The 27,368-nt window shown below is 42.1% G+C and overlaps 1 protein-coding gene across 1 annotated transcript; it reads right to left on the reverse strand.

The window, feature by feature from the left end:
• Nucleotides 1-3,363: 3,363 nt before the first annotated feature.
• Nucleotides 3,364-27,368, reverse strand: carnmt1 (carnosine N-methyltransferase 1). The gene is made up of 8 exons (XM_060906756.1): nt 27,186-27,368; nt 15,644-15,839; nt 15,293-15,459; nt 13,004-13,144; nt 12,381-12,559; nt 8,214-8,327; nt 6,130-6,233; nt 3,364-6,043 (listed from the first exon to the last, which is right to left on the reverse strand). Exons 1-8 carry the CDS (start codon nt 27,356-27,358, stop codon nt 5,867-5,869), a joined length of 1,251 nt encoding a protein of 416 aa, XP_060762739.1. The 5' UTR covers nt 27,359-27,368; the 3' UTR covers nt 3,364-5,866.

A 27,368-nucleotide genomic window follows, 5' to 3' on the forward strand; every position in this document is an offset into this window, starting at 1 on the left:
ACAGCACATCAGTACAATGGATATCAACATCAATTCACTCGAGAGGACGTCAATGGAAACAACCTAGCCTTTTTGGACTGCGGCGTGCACATCAAACAAGACAGAAGCCTTAGCATCGAGGTCTACCGAACCCCCCCCACAGACCAGTACCTACTGTTTGACTCTCACCACCCACTGGAACACAAATTGGGGGTCATTAGGACCTTGCATCACAGGGCTCAGAACATTCCTACAACAGTAGAGGGGAAAAAAGGAGCAAAAAACACATCAAGGAAGCACTTCAAAAGTGCAGGTATCCAATCTGGGCTTTCGTCAAGACCAGAAAAAGAAACATAATGGACAGGGAAGAAAACGGCAACAAACGCAAGAATGTTGTCATGCCCTACATTTCTGGACTATCTAAGAAACTCAGGAGGATCTTCCACAACAGAACATTCCTGTACATTTCACACCCAGTAACACTCTGAGGCAGAAATTGGTCCACCCTAAGGACAGAATTTACCAGCTAGTGGCCTAGTTGTTAGCATGTCCGCCTCTCGATCGGGAGATCGGGAGTTCTACTCACGGTCAGGTCATACCAAAGACCATCATAAAAATGGTACCTACTGCCATCTGGCAAGGCACACTGCAATACAGATGCGAGTGGGGAGTCAAACTCTTGTGGTTACCAGAGGACTAGCCCCCCCACTGTAACCCTAGCTATGTAATAGGCGAGAGGCTAAGGGCTACGGAAACGGAGATCGGTGCCACCCTATGCACCACATGGCGTGGGAAGGACTTTTGATTTGAATGACAGAATACCTAGACACAAACTGGACAACAGTGTATGCAAGTCAATGCAGTGAGGAATGCACAAACCTGTACGTTGGGGAAACGAAACAACCACTTCACAGGCACATGGCTCAACACAGGAGAGCCAGTTCCCCAGGCCAGGACTCTGCAGTCTATCTTCATCTCAATAACAAAGGACACTTGTTTCAGGACTGCAATGTACGCATTTTAGCCAAAGAACAACAGTGGTTTGAAAAAGGAGTAAAATAAGCCATCTTCATCAACCTGGAATGACCATCACTGGACAAAGGAGGTGGTTTGAGACACCATTCATCAGCCACTTACAATGCAGTCCTTAGCACACTTCCCAGAAAACTGAATACACATCCACAATGGCAACAAGATGTTATTTAAAAATATATTGCGTCCAAATGGGCAACGATCAGTAAAATATCAGGTCCATATGGCAACGCAACGCTTGCTGAAAACGATGCAATACACATGCCACACCTCTAGGGGCACTGTAAGACGGTCCCTTCGGAGACACCAGAACAATAGAAGTAGTAAGGACGCATGCGCATAAACTATTATGCACGAGACTTCATATTAGCCACAAAGTCAGGAAAATCTGTTCGTAAAATTACATTATAATGACCAAATACAATGAAAAGTATTTTTCCAGCCTCACCTGTGAAAGGTAATCCCATGTGATCTCGTTTGGACGGCAAACCTGTTGGTACAGTTAAACGCAGCTAATCTTTATTCTCCGCTTTGACCTATCCAATATGGCGGCGAGGATGACGTATGATTCTACGCGGAAGGCGGCGTCTTTAATGGTCCGGAATAAATTGAATGCTACACGTTGATGGATTCATTTGTTGTTTCTCACCTGTGAAAGGTAATCCCATGTGATCTCGTTTGGACGGTAAACCTGTTGGTACAGTTAAACGCAGCACATGAATCTTTATTCTCCGCTTTGACCTATCCAATATGGCGGCGAGGATGACGTATGATTCTACGTGGAAGGCGGCGTCTTTAATGGTCTGGAATAAATTGAATGCTACACGTTGATGGATTAATTTGCTCTTCTACGCCCTTTTTGAGGAATGTATTGTAGGATTTAAACCAACATCTGAAGAGGTGAGATCGCTCCTTTTTTTCCCTATTTTTGCTGGCAGGATTGACTCTGCCCTAAGGGCAGAGTCTCTCTCTCTCTCTCTCTCTCTCTCACTTTGCACCATTACACAATAAATATTCACAGTGAAAATATTTTGTATGCGCGTTTCATGAACCAAGTTATAGGATTTGTTGACAACTCGCATCGAGTTCGTTACACTTCTACCCGGCGTGAAGCACTCACAGTCATGTGGTTGTGACGTCATCGTAAACAAATTCGTTCTACTCATCCAGACGACTTCACAATGGCAACGTTGCCAGATCTTTCCACTCTGGAACCCATTCTCAAAAAGATTGCGTTTTGGGCACCCAAAATGCCGGTGCTGTGTGGACGCCAGACCTAAACGATAAGCAATTGTATCGGAGTCACCTGAATCCGTTGCCGTGTGGACAGGGCCTCAGTTGACTTCAATGACTCACATGATGGCAGAGAGATGGTAAAAAAGAGCCAATGACCCACAGATCACCCTAACGACTTTCTAGGCTATGAACACCATTCACACCCAGCCTCCAGTGACTTAGGTGGTGTTTACATTAGACCGTATCCGTCTCGTTTTCGTTGCGGATGCACTGTCCGTTCACATTAAAACGCCGGGAAACGACTCCACAGGCGGAACAACTTGAATCCGCCAGGGCCCACGTATTCAACCCAGTTCGTATCTGATCCGGTGCTGTGTAAACATTGAGATACGAGGAAACGCAGTGCTGAGCTCTAGCTGACGTCGTCATTGGACAACGTCACTGTGACATCCACCTTCCTGATTCGCTGGCGTTGTTCATGCCACGTTGGTCATGTGACGTGACTGCTGAAAAACGGCGCGGACTTCACTTCCTGCTATTGTTTCCGCCTTGTATCACCTTTTTGTTTTTCATTAAATAGTATAAAAGTATGAATATAATGCTTTGCTTTGTCATTCTTAATGTTGTTCATGGTAAGATGCAAATACTGCCCATTGTGTAGTTATGATTGTCTTTAGGCTTGCCATCCTTCCACTTGCAAGTGGTGAGTGACTTGCACATGCCCGATATGCACTGGGATCACACACACAGCGGCTCAGTCCCGAAGCACTGCTCGTGCGCTTCACTCGTGCGCTCTGTGAGCTGCGCAGGGCCGGAGTGCGCACCCTCCAGAGGGCACTCGCTGTTCAGGGCGGAGTGATTTGGAGCGCAGCCGCTGAGGAGGAAGTGCTGAGCCGCACTACACATTTCAACTTGCGTGCCGTAATTAGTCATGTGATTAGCGTATCCGTGTATTGGCGTTGCTGTGTGCACGTGAATCGTGTATTGGCGTTGCTGTGTGCACGCGAATCGTTTTAAAAACGTTAATCTGATGATCCGCTGACACGGTCTAATGTAAACACCACCTAACACCTACAGGATGACTGAGTATTTTGTACTGTGTATAGTAAGTCCAGCTTGAAACAGCTTTGCCTTTATTAAAGATGACAGCTGGCCATTAGCTTGGTGATACATTTAAGCAGTGAAACATGATCAGAAAATCCTCCATAATTTCAGAAAAAATATTTTATATACATTTAAAAAAAAAACAGACTTCTTTGGTAGTGTGGAATTATGAAAATGAAATATTCAAATATCACCAAAACCCACACATTTTATTAAAAATCTCTGATAGCTGTCATCTATTTCACATTTTGGTGGGGGGAAAATAACTCCTTTATTGTAATAATAATAGTAATAATAACTTGTTTTATTAAGTTTAAAACAACTTAGTGCTGTGTGAACTGTTTCCAATTTAGACAGTCAAAAGTGTTCTCAAGGCAGAAATCAATCAAACAGAGCTGTGAAAAATAAATAATTAAAAACTCAACATATTTGGTTGAGCGTCCTGTTGCAACATGGAGCAACTCTGAATACACTTCTGTCTGAATATCAGTCAAAAAGCAACAACACAATGAGATTTTTAGGTGAGATGGTTCAGATCAATGGTAGGAGAATCACTGAGAATATAAAATACTCTCAATACTGTATGGATGTCTAATGGTAGTTACATGAGGCTTTTATGAGTGTTCATATCTATTTCATGTTCACTCACAAATTCATGTTCACAATTTTAAGAAAAGGTCTCAGCACATTTCCAGCATTCTAACACAACCACATGTTATTTTATTTAGCTTGTTCTCATACATACAGTGTTTAGTCTGGAACCCTGATGTTATGTTTTCCTCCTCGGTGAGAACTCACTCAGGTGTGGACCAATAAGCTGACCAGGAGGACTGAACCTGTTCTCGTGAGAACTCTACTGCAGTGGGAAATCAATGCACCTGACCATTTATATAGAATTCTCAAAGTTTGTGGAAAAGACTCTTAGGCACCCTTAGGGTGAATCAGAACAAATTTGAAACATGGTTCAAAAACTGGCTAACTGACACGTAGGGCTCAAAATGTCGCTGTAAAAAAATCACCCAAGTACAAAGAACACATACTGTGTATGGTGCTCAAAAACTGCGAATAACTAATTTAAACATTTATATTCTTTTTCAGACCATCAGTCCAAATCTCTAGAACAAATTGCATTTCCGCAGCACTATAGCTGTGCTCTGGCTCAGTTTAGCAAAAAAAAGCTGCAACTCTAAATACAAAAATATAACATTTGATTCACTTCATGTCACTGCAATCGCTCATTTCAAAGCAAATTGAGACCACCTTTCTTGGACATGTTCCAACTACATGGCCAAATGTTTCTGGACACCTGACCATTACATAGATAGGCAGTCCGTCCTCAAACTGTTGCCACAAAGTTGGAAGAACACCATTTTCCGGCACAGTTGGAACCATGAGACCCAAACCTGTTCAAACATGACAATGTCCCTGTGCACAAAGCAAGCTCCATGTGTTAAGTTTGGAGTGGAAGAACTTGAATATCCTGCACACAGCCCTGACCATCTTTGGGATAAACTGGAACCCCAACTGCACCCCAGACCTCTTCACCTAACATCTGTGTGATCTCACACAGATCCCCACAGCCACGCCCCAAAATATAGAGGAAATCCTTCCCAGAAGAGTGGAACTTATAACATCAAAGAGGGAATAAATCTGGAACAGGATATCCAACAAGCTCATATAGGAATGATGGTTACGTGTCTACAAACTTTCAGCCATGAAGTATATATTAGTCCACACCACAGTGCAATTATGTTCTCACCCACATAAAAGAATTGTACAAGGGTTCTATTCAAACCAACTACATTTTGTAAATGTTAAAGCACCCTTAGAGTGTTCACAGAGCATAACCTCAGTGGTCAGCAGATTGTGGTGTACTCCCATAATGCACTGCATTCATATGGCAGTTTAACAGTAAAGTTTTAACTATGGGAAATTAGCTGGAATAGTGAAACTCTTTAACGTAATGTAAAGTGTAACGTTAGCTGTTGTGTAATGTACAAAGGCCAGGCTTGATGTGCTGATTTATGAACAGCATTAAAATGCACGCGTAAAAGCATATTTTAACCCTTATTGACTTCAAGGCAGTGTGTGAAAGTGACAAAGCACTGCATTGTTGAGTAAAACGCAGTCTTACTTCTTCTATAGATCAGTGCTAGAACTGCTGCACACATACCCAGTGATCCTTTATGGACTGTCAGTTTTGGCATCAGAGCTTTTTAAGACACTCTAGTCAACTCGGCCTTCAGTTCAATTCCTGTCACATCAGTTCACCAGTCAAGCAACCAACTGGGACATCTCTTATCATCAGAAGTTCAAATCCCATACATCGGTGATCAGGAGCTGACGACATATCCAAGCTATCACCTTTACAAGAAACCTGCATCCTGAGGCGAAGTCAACAAAGGCTTTTTTTTTTTTTAAAGTACTTAAACACAAACACGCAAAAGGAAACAGGATATAATCTGATATTCGAGATATTAAATTGGATAAAATGTCTGAAGGCTCCAGTCTGAGGTCACGTAATTGTAGTTTCCGTTTTCTGTACCGAGCTGAACTGGAGCTTGTCACAGTTTTGGGAGTTGGAGAGCGGTGCTGCGGGTTTCCGCGCCACAAAAAACACACAATCGTACAAGTACTTGAGCATGGAGCGCTCATTCTCCGTGTATGTAGTGAGCACTGACTCTCTCTCCACCTGGTGAGACAGGAAACGTTTTACACATACAGACAACCATGTTCAGATGTTTATATACAGCTGACTGGTTTGTTTTGTGGGCATACCTCGAACTGAAAGCCGCATTTCAACATGGCGTCCTTTATTTCCTCGTAGCTCAGCTCGATGGACAGTTCGTTGGCCATGTTCTCAAAGTGGTACAGAAGAGGCCCTGTTCAAGAATGTGCTTCATTTAGTGTCAGGCATGACAACAGCAAATTCTTATTTCAGCTGAAAGTGAGCTGGGGGTTGGGGGCCCTGGAAGCTCCTAGGTTTTAGCAAATTTTATGGGCTTTCAAAACCTCCATTTTAAATAGAAATTTCATATTTCATGCAATCAGATTTTAATAAAAGATTATCATATACAGTACAAGAAAGTGACAAACCCACATTTTTAGAGTATGCATGTTATTTCCAAAATGATAGAAATATTTCCATATTCAAATCATTTTCCTCTAAATATTTCTGAAAGCACATCATCAAATGCGTCTTTACGTTTGCTTCAGATAGGTGATATTGTATGGATTCATGTGATGCCCTTAACAGTAAGACCGCTGATTGGTTCAAAGATTGAAAGATTGTTTGGGTCAGCCAATCGCTGCACGTTTTGCCAAATATATGGCCTTTAAGAGGTTTTCTGGTTACGGAAAAAAGCAATTTGCAGCGAATGTTCCATGGTTCACTTCTATGCTGAGACAGACTTGCCAAAAATCGAACCCCCACCCTAAAATTTTCTCCTCAGATTTGGACGATTCACAAGAATGACCTATTTGGCTAGCAAAACCGTGGAAATTCACCATCCCTGTAGTGCTTTTCAATGATCCAGAGATATTTGGTTTGACGTTTATTATAACAAAGCTCCCAAGCCTTATTCAGAAACTTTTGCACTCGGATGTAGAAAAATCCTTATTCTCAGACTAAAATCCTTACCACTGTTGGTATTATGCGAATGTACAAATAAAAAAAATATAGTAATAATAATAAAAAATAATAATGCAAGGCTAAAGATTATTAATATAAAATGATATACATGTGGTGTTTTTGGTCATTTGGTTGAAAATAGAAGCATGCTTATTATAGAATTAATAAAATCAAAACAGACTAATTAATTTTATTTGTAATCTACTAATGCAATAACATTAACATCATGAATTAGAAATAAACAACTCAACTACTGTGATAAATAAAATTTAAAAAAATGCCATGAAACATAATGGCTCGTAAAATGAAAAGAATACTGAGTGATACAACGAATGGCACAAATATTGGGATGTTGTGCTCAACCAAAAATATTGCAAATAAAAGTTCAGCTGAGATGACTTGTTAGTCAGTTCTCATCTCATCTCATTATCTCTAGCCGCTTTATCCTTCTACAGGGTCACAGGCAAGCTGGAGCCTATCCCAGCTGACTACGGGCGAAAGGCGGGGTACACCCTGGACAAGTCGCCAGGTCATCACAGGGTTGTTAGTCAGTTATTGTGGAGAAATACTTCGTAACTGAGCATTCAGCTTTGCTAATGTTTGGGGTCTGATCCCTCAAACATGTGCAGCAATATCAAATGCCAGATGTGGCAACTGAAGTCTGATGAGTTCACAGTGCAGCGAGTGTAGCACTGTCCCTCGTCACACTCTGTAACCCATGGGTATTTCTGAGAATATTCCAGTAAGGACAGGTGCATGTGTTTTGTCTTTTTAGTTTGTGGTTTGTTTGCTTCCTTCTTTACAGAATCATGAGACGCTGGCACAGCATCAGTCCTTCGTAAAACAAATGTATTCTCCAGTAAAAATACAACAATAATCCTAAAATCGTGCTAATCGCTGGTTATGTTTTGGATGAAGATTGGCGGTTTCGAACACGTGAATCAGAAAATACAGGGCGTTTCCAAAAATTTGATATAATTTCACAATATAACAACTGGCAATTCTCGTTCAGATCAAAACTCTAGATCAAAAATCAGTAGCCAGTGCTCATGGAGCTTTTAACTTGTCCTGTGGGCAGGCTAAGAAATTCGTGATTTATCTACCAAGGTATATACATTTTAAAAAACACACCACACTATCATGTAGCACTAGGAGTTTGAAATGACAATGATATCATGAACCCAAAACCTTTAGAGTCTGATATACAATACTGAAGTAAACTAAAACTCACCCAGATTGATCCAAACTCCACCAGGTCTGAGTATATTCCAGATGGTCTCTATATATTCAATGACGTTGTGGGCGGTGTCGATGAAGAAGCAGGTGGCGACGCAATCCCACATGTCTGATGAAGAAAAATATTCTTTAAGTCTCTAATGTAAACTTGACCAGTAAGACACAAACATGTAATTAAATATAATTAATTATTATACATACAGAACACTTTTTTCGATGGAATAAAAACATGTTCTATTTCTTTCCAGCAGGTTTCATTCATTTGGTTCGATGGCATACAATATTGTTAGCATATCGCTTATTCTACATGTATTACATCACTCTACCTAGTGGAGAATGAGCGCTGAATATGGTTTACAATATTGCATGGTTGTCAAGACATGACGTCACACGTCGGCGGTGATGTGAATATCCAAAAAAGTTTTCTGCTGCACATGCACAGAAGCATTTCTTTGTTTGCCAGGAAATCGAAAGACGCATTGAACACCCAAAAAGCTACCAAAATTGTTAGATATTCTTTATGCATATTTACAAGAGAAAAAAAAAAACCATACCAAGGGACACCAAAAAACTGGGAGAGAGACATGTTGGAGATGTAAAACTTCCACACTAGCAAGCGACTGCAACAATTTGTAAACAAACGTAGCCGCCAGGTTTGCTTCGTCAAATGCAGAAAACTGAGAGAATTTTGAAAGGAGAAAGATGCATTGAACACGCGAAAGGAATGCATATGTATAATAATAATAAAAAATATCCCATGTCCCAACAGCTAGCCGCTATGTTCGGGGATCAGGTCGTCGAGGCCCCTGCCTTCGACTGCCGCCCAATCCACATTGCACCAGCCCCCTACGGCTACCTCTGTGGGTGGTGAACCCACAGGAGGTCGGGCCCACGTCACTGCTTTGGGCTGAGCCCAGCCAGGCCCCGTGGGCAAAGGCCCGGCCACCAAGCACTTGCATACGAGCCCCAACCTCGGGCCTGGCTCCAGGGTGGGGCCCCGGCTGCGCCATACTGGGCGACGTCACGGTCCTTCATAGATTGTTATCCATAAGGGGTTTTGGTGAACTGCTCTTAGTCTGGCCCGTCACCAAGGACCTGTCTGCCTTGGGAGACCCCAACAGTGGTGTAATGCCCCTGACAACATGGGTCCTAGGATCATTCAAGCACACAAACCCCTCCACCACAATAAGGTGGCAGTTCTAGGAGGGCAGTTCTCGTGATTGGGAGGAACGGTCTCCCCGATCTGAACCTGAGTGGTGTTTTGTTATTGGACTCCTGTGCTAGTCACGGTTTGTCCATAACGAACACCATGTTTGCACGTGGCACCAGGACACCTTAGGTCGGAGGTCGATGATCAACTTTGTCATCGTTTCATCGGATCTCCGGCCCTATGTCTTGGACACTCTGGTGAAGAGAGGGGCTGAGCTGTCAACTGATCACCACCTGGTGGTGAGTTGGATCCGCTGGCGGAGGAGGAAGCCGGACAGACCTGGCAGGCCCAAACATATGGTGAGGGTCTGCTGGGAACGTCTGGCCGAGCACTCTGTTGGGGAGGTCTTTAACTCCCACCTCCGGGAGAGCTTCTCCCAGCTTCCGGGGGGGGGACGACATTGAGTCTGAGTGGACTATGTTCTCTGCCTCCATTGTCGACGCAGCTGTTCGGAGCTGTGGCCGCAAGGTCTCCGGTGCCTGTTGTGGTGGATGCCGTCAAGCTGAAGAAGGAGTCCTATCGGGCCATGTTGGCCTCCAGGACTCCTGAGGCAGCTGACGGGTATCGGCAGGCCAGGCGTGCCGCAGCTCGGGCAGTTGCGGAGGCAAAAACTCAGAACTGGGAGGAGTTCGGTGGGGTAATGGAGGAGGACTCTCGGTTGGCCTCAAAGAAATTCTGGCAAACCGTCCAGCGCCTCAGGAGGGGGAAGCAGTACTCTGCCAACACTGTTTACAGTGCAGGTGGGGAGCTGTTGACCTCGACTGGGGACATTGTCGGGCAGTGGAAGGAATACTTCGAGGATCTCCTCAATCCCACCGTCACGTCTTCCATTGAGGAAGCGGACGCTGATGACTCAGGGGTGGACTCGTCCATTACCCAAGCCGAAGTCACTGAGGTGGTTTGCAAGCTCCTCAGTGGCAAGGCACTGAGATGAGATCCGCCCCGAGTATCTCAAGTCTCTGGATGTTGTGGGGCTGTCTTGGCTGACATGCCTCTGCAGCATCACGTGGCGGTCGGGGACAGTGCCTCTGGAGTGGCAGACTGGGGTGGTGGTCCCTCTTTTTAAGAAAGGGGACCGGAGAGTGTGCTCCAATTATAGAGGAATCTCACTTCTCAGCCTCCCAGGGAAGGTTTACTCCAGGGTACTGGAGAGGAGAATTCGGCCAATAGTCAAACCTCGGATCCAGGAGGAACAATGCGGTTTTCGTCCTGGTCGTGGAACACTGGACCAGCTCTATACCCTTCATAGGGTGCTTGAGGGTTCATGGAAGTTTGCCCAAACAGTCCACATGCGCTTTGTGGATTTGGAGAAGGCATTCGACCATGTCCCTCGTGGTATTCTGTGGGGGGTGCTTCGGGAGTATGGGGTTCGGGGCTCTTTGCTAAGGGCTATCTGGTTCCTGTACGAACGGAGCAGGAGTCTGGTTTGCATTGCCGGTGGTAAGTCAGACCTGTTCCCAGTGCATGTTGGACTCCGGCAGGGCTGCCCTTTGTCACCGGTTCTGTTCATAATCTTTATGGGCAGAATTTCTACACTGTAAACCCGAATAAGTTGAGTTTACTTAAAAAAATTGAGGAAAGTGGTTGCCTTAAAAAAAATAAGTAATTATTAATGATTGAATTGAGTACCTTAAACTTACGAGAAGATTGTAAGTTTAAGGTACTCAATTCAATCATTAATAATTACTTATTTTTTTTAAGGCAACCACTTTCCTCAATTTTTTTAAGTAAACTCAACTTATTCGGGTTTACAGTGTAGGCACGGTCAGGGGCCGGAAGGAATCCGGTTTGGGAACCACAGGATTTCATCTCTGATTTTCGCAGATGATGTCCTGTTGGCATCTTCAAACCAGGACCTTCAGCATGCACTGGGGCGGTTTGCAGTCGAGTGTGAAGCGGCTGGGATGAGAATCAGCACCTCCAAGTCAGAGGCCATGGTTCTTGACCGGAAAAGGGTGGCTTGCCCTCTCCAGGTTGGTGGAGAAGTCCTGCTTCAAGTGGAGGAGTTTAAGTATCTCGGGATCTTGTTCACAAGTGAGGGAAGGATAGAGCGCGAGATCGAAAGGTGGATCGGTGTGGCCTCCGCAGTGATGCAGTCGTTTTACCTGTCTGTCGTGGTGAAGGAGCTGAGCCAAAAAGCGAAGTTCTCGATTTACCAGTCGATCTACGTTCCGACTCTCACCTATGGTCATGAGCTTTGGGTAATGACCGAAAGAACAAGATCGCGGATACAAGCGGCCAAAATGAGTTTCCTTCGCAGGGTGGCTGGGCGCTCCCTTAGAGATAGGGTGAGAAGCACAGTCACTCGGGAGGAGCTCTGAGTAGAGACGCTGCTCCTCCACAACGAGAGGAATCAGCTGAGGTGGCTCAGGCATCTCTTTCGGATGCCTCCTGGACGCCTCCCTGGGGAGGTGTTCCAGGCATGTCCCCCCAGGAGGAGGCCCCGGGGAAGACCCAGGACACGCTGGAGGGACTATGTCTCTTGGCTGGCCTGGGAATGCCTCTGTGTTCTTCCCGAGGAGCTGGCCGATGTGTCTGGGGAAAGAGAAGTTTGGGCTTCCATGCTCAGACTGCTGCCTCCGCGACCCGGCCCCAGATAAGCGGAAGAAGACGAGACGATAATAATAATAATAATAATAATAATAATATTGGCTGGCTTTTTTCGTGGTATATCAGATCTATTCCACTTAGCAACTCGTCTTCGACTCATTCAGTATCATGCTAGCTGAATGGAATAAATCTGATATACCACTCAATGCCAACCAATATTATTTAAAATGTTTAGTCATTATGAAATAATTGCACCACGAAAACTAGCTATGCTATTAGGATATACTGGAACAGATAATTACATCACCAAAAAGAAAGTTGAACAGTTACAGTTTAAAAGCACAAAGCCAGACTGTGATAAAGCCAACACTGCAACACAGTTACTGTGAATTGATGACTCACTCGGATCTGTATACACTTCCAGGAAATCTCCGGCTGTCATGGAGAAGTCGGAATCAGGTGGGAGACTGTGGGGGTTAACGTCTGGGAAGGTCACGGCTCTCGTCTGGTCTCCAGACATCTTGTTGTTGCTGAACTGGTGAACCCAAGGATACAACGTCAGAGAGTTCTGCTTCTCGCACCTGAGCATACGGGAGAGCTCAGGGTCAGCGTCACTTCAAGTTTTCCTCAGGAAACGAAACAAGGAGACTCATTTTTGCCTGATTTCAGATTTCAAGTGGTCATGTAAACAGCAATGAAGTTCGCTCTTGTAATCTGATAAAGCCAGCTGGCTTCGATGTCACGCTACTGAGAAAGCACAAAGCACTGAAGACTTTCAGTGGTGGAAAACTTAAAGTTACAGCTTCACCTTAGATTTTTAATCCATTAAACGGAGCACTTACCATGCAAGTCCCTATGGAAGTTATTACATCTTGCACATTCATGCAATTTGGCAAAGTCAAGAATTCAGCTCAGAGTATCTTCTGGACACGTCTACTCCTCTCCTGATCACTTGACGACATTTCTGCACTGATTTCCGGTCAGGTTTCCAAAAAGAAAATATGTGTTTTGTGACGTTTTTGTACCTGTTAAGGACGAAGTTGGAGGAGAAAAGCATGAAGAAGCTCCACTCATTGCCCTGGCAGGAGTAACCGAGGCATGCGATTTCCCATGCTAGACGCCCGAGACCGGCTCCCGGAACCAACACTTTCACCTCAGAGACGTCACTGTGGAGAAATCATCAGCAATTATTATTTCTCCAATCAGATTCCACATCAAGAGAGAGAATGAGAATCCTGATGACTCTCCGACGAGTACACAAGTAGCACTGCCAGGAAACAGGTGATTCACCCACTATAATGTAACGTTTCACAGTTTTGCACTGATATGCTGAATCCTTGAAATAATATCCATCAATAAATCAGTGTGGAAGCAGGTACCTACTTAACATCTACAGACAGAAGAAGCAAAGAAAGTGTCCATTTTACACTAAATGCAACGCTACAACTGGTTCACTACTCTGTTTAATTAAAAGGTACTGACTACAAAGTCATCTGAAATTTTATTTTATTTTTTTAATTCTGCATGGTATCCTATGTCTCGCAAGAACAATTTCATGTGGACGAGACGTGATCATTTTGATTTGCTGAGAGTCGCTTTTCTCCGTTTTGGGACCGTTTTCCTCCATCTTGAGGTAAACTAGAACAGAAACAGCCGAACACGAGGAGCTTTAACTATGGAACTGAGTCATGCTAAGATGGCAATACTGACTCTGCATCGACCTCGGAGAGTTTTGAGTCGCAGGGATGTAATTTGCGGTTGACATTTGTGAATAGATCCATGAAACAAAAAGACATTTGTCTTTTCTCTAGTACTGCTTTTGTGTTATCGTTTCTTTCTCTGTAAAATCAAAACATTAGGTGTATAATTCCATACCTGCTACCGTGGAGTCGAGCCCATGCATTCTAAGGCTAAGATAGCTAAGCGCTAACTAGAACGATTTAGTTATCTGTCCAGAAAAATGACATGTCATCTAACCGTGCTCTATCTTGCAGTTGCACTCACTAGGTAGGCTTTCCTTTTCAGCGGAGTCCGCCATGTTTGCCCACACCGACTTGTTTTGGTTAAAAGTAGGTCAAACACACCCCATGGTGGTCATGTGATATTGTTGCTCACTTGCTTCGGCAATCTCCGGAATTGTAAAATGCGGGACGCATTTTTATCTCAGCAAAACATTTACACACAGGATACATGGTGTGTGTGTGTGTGCGCGCGCGCGCGCGCGCGTGTGTGCGCAGCAGCGAAACATCTCGAAACGCCAACAGCAACAGAACATTTTGCCCAGAATTCAACTTTGCAGTCAGAACCATTAATTACAGACTCGACTCGTGTGTAACATAAAAGAAATAGAGCTTCATTTCTAAGTTTTCTTGCACTGAGCTAGTAAATATAACATGAACACCTGCTCCGAGAGTCACATTTAAGTTATTCCACGAAATCAGAGTCATACATGAGCTGATATGGCTATAAGCCAGGTACAACGAGATTGAATGGAATAACGGTTTTATTCTATCCACATTCACAGGATTTTGAGAAAACGGAGCATTTTTATTTTCTGCAAATTCAATAAATAAAAACTTTGTACAAATCGTCCAACAAAATCATTTCTACTTAGGTGGACTTCTTAAAAACCTATCAATGGCTGCATTAATTGACTTTAGTGTTGTGTTTTCGTAGAAAGTGCCGTCTTGCTGTCGTGCCGAGGTACAGAATAGCTTTAGACATTTATTTCATTCTTCCTTGGACATTTCAGTGATATAATTTTCAAACTTCTTGAGCTTTTGAACCAGTCCAAAACAAAATCAACAAATTTTAATGCTTAAAGATGAACAATGTAAACAAACTGGCGAAACGACAGGAGCAATTCATGGAAAATGTGATAATACTTGGGGGGGGGGGGGGAGATACATGTTCTTCCCATCAAATACTTTCATTCCATATTTTGTTGCTTTTTTTTGTATTTTTGGGGATTTTGTTTTCGACTAGTTTTTATTTCATCCTCGGTTGGTTCAGCAACACGCGCCGCCATTTTGTTTTTCTCTACTCATGGTATATGAGCTGATAGCCTAGTAGTAGATCAGCCAATCAGAGCGCACGACTGCTCATATCCAGTGAATGGATATAACAAACAATGCACTGGATATGATTTCCAAAACTTTCATAAATTTTAAAAATACAGCCAACTGGTTTTTGGTTTTGAGTCAAGAAAAGGTATTTTAATTTAATCTGTACAGCTGATATATGCATCATGACAAATACTGGAGCATGAGCTGACTGGCAATGCTGTGTTTGCATATCTAAAATCATATACGCACCACTTTTCAGGAGGAAACTGTTTCTGTATCTCTTCAACGATGGGCTTGTAGCAGGAATCCCTCTCCGCTTGACCTGCTTCACTCCAATCCCGCACAAACTGTTTAATGGTGGACTTCAGCTTGTCCATGTCGAACGTTGAAGCTGGTCCGGCTCGCCTCACGTCATCCTTCCAACGGGGGGGAAAAAAAAAAAAAAAAATGTTCAGGACAGCAAAAACAAACCACACGCCTGCCTCGAGCATCCCGTTAAGAATAACAAGAAAACATTAAAAGCAGTGCTGAGTATTTGCTTGTTGAAGTCTCCGTCATCTCCATTTGTAACTGAAATCTTATCTGACCCGATTCACCTACATCCTTGTCATACTCTATGTTCTCGAACATGTGCGTGCAGTTCTGGACAATGGCCTGCAGGACCTCATGGTTGCACTCCATACAGCGCCGGATCTCGGCCAGTTTATCCAGGAAGCCGGAGAGGAGCTGCTGATGGCGGCGAGGAAGACTGAGGAACTGCTGCTCACACCTCTTCAGCCGCTCCTCAATATGGGTCCTGGTTCAAAGAGAGACCCAAAGACGGCAAGGTTACACGACAAAGAATCCAAGGTTTGCTTCTATAGATTTGTACTCAAGATATGAGGTTAATTTAGCTAACAAACGATGGATGCTTCTCGCCACCGGCTGAGCACTGTGCACAGTGAAGCCTAAATCATTACACGCTCACCTCGTAAGACATACAATTTTAAATTGTATTACTGAAAACAACATTCCATGTTTTATAACCGTTGTGAACATCCACAAGATGAGTTAGTTCCCGTTTACTTTATAGCAGCTAGGAACAGCTTTTCCCTCACAAACCTTAAAAGATAAAAATAAAAGATTTTCACATGGTGGAAAACTTACTGACTTTCAAAATGCTAGCACTGTTGACTCCTTCCTAAGAGATAATTAACAGTTATCAGGCCTCAACATTAACTTTTGACACCTTTAATGGCCTCAAATTTTTTTGCCCTCCTTGAATTTCCTTTTGCCCTAAATTTTCCAGTATTTCGGCAAGTTCAAGGCAGTACTGATATGTTTTCTAGGGGTATAATTGAGTTACTTAGACAAAAGTACATTTAAAAAAAAAAAAAAAAAAAAAAAATTTTTTCTGCAACAGAACAAGACAAGCCCTGAAAACCTGAAACATAAATCAATATCATACATGTAAGACTTATGTACGGTACGAGTATGTAATACATCTTTTTATATTGGAGTTTAGGACACAAAACACACTTTATTCTGCCTAACAATGACTAGCAATATTGCAAAAATGAATTATAAAACTAAACACAGGAGTCTGTACTGCAGTACTGTCGTCTTATTCAGTTCGCCATTGCATTTTGGAAGAAATTAAACAACCTTTCCTCCTCATCTTCACATGCATGATGGGCCAGTGTCCATGATAAACGGGGTAAAATAGATTCATCTATGGGATAATTCACGATGCAAATTATATATATTTACTATACCCGTAAAGTGTCATTTACTATTTGAGACAAAAGCATGTCTTTCCATTCACTGAAGGTACTTACCACTAGCTTTTATTATTACAAGGGTGAGTATAGTTACTATATGACTATAGCTACAACTGGAATGTGCCGATTCTGTTAGCGTTTGTAATTATTGTTCCATCCACTATTAGATAAAATTAAAATAAAATCTTACAACATTGAAAGTCTAGAGCAAGATATTTTATTTTACAAATAACACTTCAGATATTGTTTTAACAATAATAAGCATCACTGTATAAATGATAGAGTGCAGATAGCTGTGGAAGATGTCGTCCTTGGGGTTGATGAAACATGGAGAGGTGGGAACAAGGATCTAGCCCACGGCTCAGGTCAGAGTCCTTTGACAGTAAATGCTGTGGCTTTCACAACATTCTGTTCCCAAAAGCTGATGTCGGGGGGGAAAAAGTCTTTACTAGAGCTGGGCGATATGGCCTTAAAAAAAAATTAAATAAAATAATTTTTCACAAAAAATCTGATTTTAATCGATTTTTTCCCCCTTTATTAACCCCGCCGACAGTAGTCGGAGGGGTTATTATTTTCACCTGCGTCAGTCTGTGTGTGTGTGTGTGTGTGTATATATATATATATATATATATATATATATATATATATATCTGTCTGTCTGTCTGTCTGTCTGTCTGTCTGTCTGCAAGATATCTCAAGAACCAATGGATCGATTTGGACCAAATTTTGTACATGTGTTGCCAATCACCCAGGAAGGAAACCATTACATTTTGGAGGTCAAAGGTCAAGGTCATGGCAGAACTTCGAAATTTTCGCCCAATGTATTTTAATAGGGAAAAGGCAGGGTTTGCACTCGTTAGAGTGTCCCTGTCTAGTTTTGTTTTCACTTAAATTTCCCCTTCGGGGTTAAAGTGCAACCAGAAACCAAAAAGAAGCCAAAAAAACAAGCTTGTAGATGAGATGGCAGACCATGCAATTGTAAATAGTGAGAACATACAGTAACTTTTAGAAAGCTTTCTCCAAGATAGCTTAGTTTCAAACTGGCACTGACACAATGCACCCTCAAACTTAAAAATAAATAAATAAATAATTTTTAAAAAATGCACTCTCAATAAACAAGTTATTTACCAGCTGGGAGGTCCGTATGGTGAAAGTACTGAGCGAGGCCCTCTGGGCCGAGGTATTCAAGTATTCAGTATTCAAGGCCGAGGTCTCGGTATTTCACCATACGGACCGACCTTAAGCTGGTAAATAATATATTTATTATTTTCTTTACCAAATTCTAACAGAAAACGAGAGCGCCCAAAAGGGAAAACTGAGCCGAGCCGCCATTTTGAATCCTCATTCACAGCTATAATGCAAATTGCTTCCTCCTCGGTATACAAGTGCACTTCCATGGCAGGAAAACAACTATTTTGTCACCTATGTAGTCCCCTATTTATACAAAATTGAGTCATTCAGGATTCAGCCATGTTTTTGCTCGGCGTTAGCAAATTACAGGTTTTAGCTTTCTCCTGAAGTGGTTTTTTTTTTTTTAATTTCTTCTTCCTCAGGGTAGTAAAACTTGCTTTTGCTGTGAGGACTGTCGTTATCGCTATCCATGATGTAAAATTAATGCTATTCTCCTGAGAAATGCTGGCAAACATTTAAGATTTTTGATATTATAAATAAATCTTATTAAAAAAAAAAAAAAATGCTGACAAAAAAAATGCTATGTTTGTTGTTGTGAACAAGCGAGTCACCAGAGGTCCGTACCGTAGGATACGGACCCGCTCGCCAGCCAATCAGAGCGCAGGATTTGGACCGCAAAAAAAAAAAAAAAAATATATATATATATATATATATATAAATAAAATTGTGTCCTTTTTGATAAAACTGACAAAATAGGGGAAAAAAATCCCGACTTTTCCACCGTATGTATGGGCACCTTGTCTTTTGCAATAAACATCGCGATAACCTTCCACCGCGACCCATTCTGATCATAAGGCACACAGTTCGGAAATGTGTCCGGGACGGTTGCTTGCTTTACTTTGGATGGTGCGCTCGTGTTGCGGCTGTTTTCATTCCGCTGGGAGCAGCACTTCTCCCACTCCGCTGCATGCTTCCGTTTAAGAGGTTGGAATAAATTCGTCATGCTGCTTCCTTTGGAAGCAACCATTTTCAAACACACCTTACAACGAGGACTTGTTTGGTCTGCGTCCGACGCCTCAAAACCGAACCAATTCCAGATCACGGAGGAAGTTACTCCTTTCTTGGGCACAAGTTGCGGCTTTCCCCCAATCGCTGCCATGTTGTTTGTGTGTGTCTATGGCAAGCACGCGGGAGGAGGGCTATAGGGTCAGTGCCCGATCCGTCCCTGCTGCCCGATCCGTTCTGCACATGCGCAGAGGGGAGCGTTGGTGGCAGAAGTTAAAACTGAGAGAAAACCAATTTTCATAAAAACACATCGTCCTTAACTATAAATTTGAATTAATCGATAAAATCGATTTATCGCCCAGCTCTAGTCTTTACACAAAAGGTTTTCTTGCTTTTGTAGGTTTTTTTTTTTTAAACTGTTCTTCGGGAAAGGTATATTCCAACGTGTAGCTAACGCAAGGCCACTAATCTGCACCGTCACTCCAGTCGTTTTGAGAAATTTTGTACGGATCATAACCGCTAATAAACTAATTTCCGCGTATATCTATCCTTTGCTTCTTTCTGACTAAGATTGTCCAAGTAATCCAGTAGTAGAGCTTTTTTAGCTGTAGTTTTCTTTGGACAACAGCAACAGACATCTTCGCCTGTCTTGTTCTTCTGTGATGAAAAGCACAAATGCGCACGTGTGCCTGAAATGAGCCAATCTGAATCAGCGTTCCAAATCGGGAAGAAAAAAAAAAACAAAAACAAAACTGCGATCACAGGGGAGATGCTATAATAATACTTGAAAAATAAAAGATATGTTCTTACCATCAAATACTTTTAATCCATATTTTGTTGCTTTTTTTTTTTTTGGGGGGGGGGGGGGGGTTCTTCTTTAGGGATTTATGGTGGTTGTCAAACTTAAAGGTGCTTTATCGCCACCGACTGGGCTGCAGAGTGGAACAGGAGATTTGGGGTGTGTGGGGGTATATATTCTTTTAGTAAAGATGAAAGTGGAGCAAAGAAAAAAAAAAAATCATGAACTTTTGAAAGTCAAATTAAAGGAACAGTCCACCGTACTTCCATAATGAAATATGCTCTTATCTGAATTGAGACGAGCTGCTCCGTACCTATCCGAGCTTTGCGCGACCTCCCAGTCAGTCAGACGCGCTGTCACTCCTGTTAGCAATGTAGCTAGGCTCAGCATGGCCAATGGTATTTTTTGGGGCTGTAGTTAGATGCGACCAAACTCTTCCGCGTTTTTCCTGTTTACATAGGTTTATATATGACCAGTGATATGAAACAAGTTCAGTTACACAAATTGAAACGTGGCGATTTTCTATGCTATGGAAAGTCCGCACTATAATGACAGGCGTACTAACACCTTCTGTGCGCTTCGGCAGCGCATTAATATCTGAGCTCCGTATTAATGCGCTGCCAAAGCGCGCAGAAGGTGTTAGTACGCCTGTCATTATAGTGCGGACTTTCCATAGCATAGAAAATCGCCACGTTTCAATTTGTGTAACTGAACTTGTTTCATATCACTGGTCATATATAAACCTATGTAAACAGGAAAAACGCGGAAGAGTTTGGTCGCATCTAACTACAGCCCCAAAAAATACCATTGGCCATGCTGAGCCTGGCTACATTGCTAACAGGAGTGACAGTGCGTCTGACTGCCTGGGAGGTCGCGCAAAGCTCGGATAGGTATGGAGCAGCTCGTCTCAATTCAGATAAGAGCATATTTCATTATGGAAGTACGGTGGACTGTTCCTTTAAGATTGGGGGGGCAAACGCCCCCCGAAAAAATTTTAAGAACACGCAAAACCCTGCATTCTAATGCATTTTAGTACTTTTCACTAAAACAAGTTATAACTTTTAAGCCTTTTTCTTTCATGTACATTAATGATTAACATGTCAAAAATATCAAATTTAATTCCCCTAGTCAATGAGTAATTTTCAGGAGTGCATTTAGAAAACGCGGTGGTTTTCCTGCTACACAGTTCATTACTTTGGAAAAAAATCAGACAGTTGAAGGTAAACTCAGCAAAATCCCAAAACAGTCCTGTTAAAAAGTAAAAGTCTGTTAGAGTTTCTAAAGCTTTCAGGTTTCAATGTTGGGGACATTGAGCGTCGTTTATCAATCTTTTAGTAGAGTTGTGCGTTTGCAAAAGCTAAAGTGAACAAAACATTTCCAATTCATATTTATGCGAGTTGAAGCCAATTGTTTACATTAGTTCGTATTGTCTGTAAATTTAAACACGCCAATGAATACCAAATTTCTCATGTAAATCAGGGGCGTAGCTAGGATTTTTCGGGGGGTCGGGGGTCACACACTGACTGGCAGCCTGAGTGCATTATATAACAAAAAACAATTACCACTGCTAGTTTTAGGTCGCTTAGAAACCGGCTCTTCCATTATTGCTGTTTCTTCCATGTTTTCTTGATGCTGTGTTCTAGAAACAGCACTAAAACTTAGCTTCGAAACCACAAAAATGCAACTCTGATGGAAAAAAATATATATAATAAATTGCTTACCTCTCTTCACGTCGAAAGGAGGAGGAAAGTTTTGCTTGTTTTGACATGGCGAATTATTAACACAAGAGGAAATACTTGTAATTCGCAACTAAAAAGACTGCAGCTACACTGGCAGCTTGAACATGCTTTCTAGTGCGATTGTGTTGCGTTTGCGCAGAACGGTGTCGGTCCTGCACGCCTTAACACGTGCACCTGAAGGCGCGCCTTGGCGCGCGCGCCTAACGAGCTCCGGCACGCGCACCGTTAACTAAGAACACCTGTCTTTAATCAATGAACTATGTTTGGGCTATTTAAGGACTGCGCCCATGCAAGGACGATGTGAAGTATTACGCCGCATCTAGGAACGCGAAAAATCCAAAAAATAAATTTCTCTATTCGGGAAACCGGAGATTTTCAAGAGTTTTGTCAAATATCCGGATTTCCGGGTAAATCCGGAAGACTTTCATCTATATTTTAGCTAGTCTTGAGTTTCAGTCACGTGACTTTTCTTAGCAATTTCACTTCTGGTAAAACAGCTGGTGGTCTAGCAAACCAAAACGGCTGCCGCAGTGCAAACAACTACTGATAAGTTATCAGAGTATGCTTATAACCTAGAAGCCACTGCTCGCTTTAGATATCTTCAGAAGATTGCTCTGTGCAATAGAATTGACCCCTACAGTCTGGGAAAGAAGGATTTGTCATACGATCTCGAAAACTACCCTTCAGTCGAGTTCCCCGACATCTCGAACTATCTGGTGCTGCAGACGTCCTTCTACACCGCAAAACAGATGAAAGCGTGGAAGAGTATGGAGGCTTACAACTTTTTTGTATGTGGCTGGGTAAAGGACCTCGGTATTAAGTCGCTGCCAAATGAGGCCATGTACACACGTAGCCGGGTATTTTTAAAACCGAACATTTTCCCCCCCTCCGTTTATAAAAATGTTTTATCCACACCACCTCGTCTTCGAAAAAAAATCCCCTCCACACATAACCGAACATCCGCGTTTTCAATCACATTCATAAGCATTCCAAACCTGTAGATGGCATTATTTCCCCAAATCCTACCCCCTAATCACATCAGAATAGCACCTGCACAATGATTAACGCTTTCAAGGCACTACTCCGATCTATTACTCTTTGTCCATGCTTAATCTGGCTTCTGCAGTAAACAAAGGTCGCACGTTTGACGTCAGGGCAGATTTGTTATTTTTTTGGCTCAGATTGTGACGTTCTAAAACGCAAAACTCCGGTTATCTCTGTCTACACGAAAAGGCATACACGGAGTTTTCAAAAATCTTCACTTTGCCTGGAGTTTTTTTAAATATTCGTTTTTGATGTGTTTTCATGTGGATGACAGGCCAAAACGTAGAAAAATATCTTCGATTTAGCAGATACCCGGCTACGTGTGGACGGGGTCTGAATCTTGTATTGTTTTTGCCCGTGTAAGTATGTTTGTTGTTTTTAAGCTTTTTGTTCATGTCTTTACAACAAAGCGCTGCAAGTTGAAGTGTAAACAAACAACAGTTCGCTTGATTCTCACTTGTGTTGGCTCTTATCTCTCGCGTAAATCATTCACAAAGATCATCAGAAACCCCTTTAAAGACCTGGATCTTAGTTAACCAAGACGGAGAAGCGATCCCGGCGCATTGTAACTGTACAGCTGGGGAAGAATTTTGTCACGACCTTCATGCATATGGACTTCGTGAGGAGGAAACAAAGAAACAGCTGGGGACTTTAGCGCTTCGTGACTAAAAAAAGTACCGTAAAATAACGACACAGCAAAAAAATTACTTGGAAAACACTAAGGACGTATAGTTGAAAGGGATATTCAAACCTTTCACCAAGTGATCACTACAAACTCGAACATGCTTTGACTCGGCTCCCTTCAATTTCAGTGACGGATGGTTTTTGAAACTTTCTCGACGTCTTTTTGTGAAATCCTGTGTTCGTTCACTTTTTTTTTTTATTAGTTCACGGGGAACTTATCAGTTTCACGGCTTGATCGATTTGAACAACCTAAAACGATGCAAGTGTAAGGCATTTTTCATGCAAGCAATGCACCTTCTTCATACAAATGCTTTGTCAACTGAGCTTTGGTAGACCACCAGCTAAAGTTTTGAATAAGGCCAAAAAAAAATTAATACTTTGTTTAGGGTTTCATGCTGTTTTGAGTTTGGTTCGGTAGGTAGGGTTTTTTTTAATTTTTTTTTTTTTTTTGAGAGATGATAAAATGGGGTCGGGTTTTAGAAATTTTTTTTTTTACCCATCGAGATTTCCCGGCAGCCAATTCATAGTATTCTGAATAAGGGGGAGCAAATTGCATACATTTCAAAGTCTTAGCTGCAACATTGTAATGGTGTAAAGAAGACACTTTTTCATAAAACTTCCAATATTTATTAAACCTGTAATGAAAACTTTCATTTATTAAAACACCAAGAAAATCTTGTGACAAGAAAATCTTCAATAAATACTTCAACATATTCAAGTTACAAACCAACAACAGGAGCACTTAGTATATTCATAGTACATGTACTGCTGTCCCACAAATACTTCATGAAGTCAAAACTTCCAGGAAAAATTTTACTGACAGATAAACTTCTACTGAAACGGTAAAAGAAATGAAATCTGAGGAAAGTTGATATTAAATTATTTCACTATCACAACACACACATTTGTAAATATTAGTAAAAATTGTTTTAAATACACAAACTTGTATTCCATGACATTCTACTTTAATATCACAGGTACCAGTGCTAAAAACTTTTTTTTAAAAGCCTTGGAGGTTCAGGATATCTAAACAAGCAATGAACATGTCATGAAAAGATTTAACTGAGTTTTGATGCTGTCACAGTCCTGAATTAACTCGGATAAATTGCAGATTTTTTTCTGTCCAAAAATAATATGTTGGCATCAATAGACCACCTTACCTGGCAACTTTTTTGCTGGGCAGAGAATAATTGTCACGATGGGATGTAGCTTTCATCATGATATCAAATGCATTGGTTCGTGCTATCTTGTTTGGGGGTTCAGCAGCTGCTTCAGAATCATTTTGTATACATTTCAACTTCAAAACTTTTAGATTCTTGAAAACACCGAACACATTTTTGAGTGGCTGTCTGTACATTTGGTCAGTGTTATCCAAAGTTGTCCACGGCCCTTTAGCTGATTCTGACATCGATATCTCCAGATTTGTTGTTGACAAACATGCAAAGTCAGATTCAATATCTTCAAATGTTTTACGGGTATCCAAAACATGAAATATGTTCAATCCTCCTCCGTGTTTGCAAGAATCTTGTAAAATATTGACATCATTCTCGGCATCCATCATGGCCTCCATCTTCTCGCGCTAGCAACAGCAACTTCCCGTCCCGTATGTAGCGTGGACGCTGATTGGTTGGTGCGCTGGAACAGCCTCAATATGGCGCCGGCGATATTCCAGTCTAACTTTGGTGAAATGTTTGATAAGCATTTCGTTTTTGTCAACGTGTATATGTTTTAGAAAATCTGATAAAATAGTTAAATTTGCCAGCTAATTTCAGGGTCGGTCAGGAAACCCGAAACAGACATTTTTTTTTTTCCATATTTTGGCATTTAGACATGCACAGTCAGCTCCATTTCAATGGGTCGGTCGGGAAACCCGAAACAAAGGTAATATTTTTTTTGGCCTAACTAATGAGGCAGATGTGACATCATGTAAAAGCCAAGAATTTCTGGTTTCTTTTAAATACTTGATAATTTTGGGGGGCGGCACGGTGGTGTAGTGGTTAGCGCTGTCGCCTCACAGCAAGAAGGTCCGGGTTCGAGCCCCGGGGCCGGCGAGGGCCTTTCTGTGCGGAGTTTGCATGCTCTCCCCGTGTCCGCGTGGGTTTCCTCTGGGTGCTCCGGTTTCCCCCACAGTCCAAAGACATGCAGGTTAGGTTAACTGGTGACTCTAAATTGACCATAGGTGTGAATGTGAGTGTGAATGGTTGTCTGTGTCTATGTGTCAGCCCTGTGATGACCTGGCGACTTGTCCAGGGTGTACCCCGCCTTTCGCCCGTAGTCAGCTGGGATAGGCTCCAGCTTGCCTGTGACCCTGTAGAAGGATAAAGCGGCTAGAGATAATGAGATGAGATAATTTTGGGGGGTTTGTTTTCGAGTGGTTTATTTCGTCTGGTTGGTTCTGAAACATGCGCCGCCATTTTATTTTTCTCTCCTCACGGTATATGAGCTGATGGCCGAGTAGTAGAATAGCCAATCAGTGCACACAATTGCTCATATCCAGTGAATGTGGATAGAATGATGCTAAAAAAACATCTCCTTACACTACGTTCACACTGCAGGCTGAAGTGACTCAAATCTGATTTTTTCGCCCATATGTGACCTGTATCCCATCTTTTATTGACAATATGAACGACACAGATCCGATTTTTTCAAATCCGACCCAGGCCGTTTGGATATGTGGTCCTAATTCCGATTCCTATCCGATCTTTTCATATAAGACTTCAGTCTGAACCGCCAGGTCGCATTCATCTGACTTACACATCATCAACAAGCCACAAACGTCACTATTCTGCGCTGAAGTAGGCGGCGGGTCTCTCAAAAAAAGTTACAACAACATGGCTTTGATGTTCCTTTGAACGGAGGTTGCAGTCACTACCCCGCAGAACGCCTGAGCCAAAACCCTTACCCTCTTCCTTCTCAACCTCCTCCTTAACATCAGGCTATTGTGCATGTTCTGGCTCCGTCGCAACAACAACTGCATCATCGCCAGGTACTCCATGCTGGCTACTGTCATACACAGGAAACTTTAGGTTACTTCCGTAAACACTGGCCATGCTCACTGCGTGTGACGTCGTCGTATCCTGCAATGCGCATGCGGAACACTTTTAGGTCGCTTTTCGTTCATACTGAGGATCACATACAAGTCGCATATATATTTGTTAATGTGAACGACCTCACAAAAAAATCGGATTTCACAAAAAAATCGGAATTGAGCATTAAGCCTTGCAGTGTGAACGTACTGTTATGCACTTTTCAACAGTGACTTTTTTTTGTTCCATCTGTTAATAGCTTTAGATTATGCAGAGCATACAAGTCCCTGTGAAATTTCTGTTACTACAGAAACAATAGTTTATTGGAACCAGGCACATTAATATAAACCCGTGATTTGCCTTGTGGCCGGAACTACTTTCAGAGCTGCTGCTGTTATGGAAATTAATCCGCACCTTCTGACCAATCAGAACTGAGAATTCAACACCGCTGTGGTACAGTCCTTTATGATATTATAATACATTGTTTAATCTTTTTTTTACTCAAAGTGAAGTGCTAAATTTACAGTTATTAACTGTATATGTCAATAATAAAGTTTAGTCTTACTACTAAAAAAAAATCTAGCTTACTTCAAATTTAAATGGATCACAAATGAGTAACACGGTTTCATCAAGTTCACTGCGTAGGCTGCACAAGTCATTAGTTTATATCTCGAGTAGTGCCCCTGTGTAGGGAGAATGGAGCCGTTTGGGATTCAGCCTGAGGAAACATTACTCTGAACAATTAGCCGTTTCATGCTAACATGAGCCGGGTCCGTGCATTTCAAGCGGCTAAAATATTCACAAAAATTCCCCAACATTTGCTAAAATTAATTATGGATTTTTAAATTAAGTGGTATAAATGTTGATAAAGCGATGGTTTGTTTGTTTTGTTTAGTTTGCTACCTAACAGCCTAGCAAGGACTTGAGAACTAAACAAAATAGCGAATGCGCTACCTGTAATATCGAAATGCGTTGATAATTTTCCAGAAGTGTTGTTTTTCTAGTCTCTCCTCTTCCTCCGGGGAACATTTGGTTCTTCCTCGGTAAAGATAAGGCTCCTCTCGGTTAGGGTCTGCAGATTCAGTGCCCATGCTTCTGTCGGCCATTGCACTTACACAGAAACACATCAGACTCTAA

The sequence above is a fragment of the Neoarius graeffei genome, chromosome 24, assembly GCF_027579695.1.
Source record: "Neoarius graeffei isolate fNeoGra1 chromosome 24, fNeoGra1.pri, whole genome shotgun sequence".
Taxonomy (NCBI): domain Eukaryota; kingdom Metazoa; phylum Chordata; class Actinopteri; order Siluriformes; family Ariidae; genus Neoarius; species Neoarius graeffei.

Excerpts from the sequence above, each read along its gene's own strand:
- carnmt1 (XM_060906756.1), bottom strand. The coding sequence starts at position 27,358 with ATGTGTTTCTGTGTAAGTGCAATGGCCGACAGAAGCATGGGCACTGAA. Across the intron at positions 13,145-15,292 it reads CAGTTTCCTCCTGAAAAGTG|TGACGTCTCTGAGGTGAAAG; the intron begins GTGCGTATATGA and ends ATTTCTCCACAG. Across the intron at positions 12,560-13,003 it reads TCCAACTTCGTCCTTAACAG|GTGCGAGAAGCAGAACTCTC; the intron begins GTACAAAAACGT and ends CCGTATGCTCAG.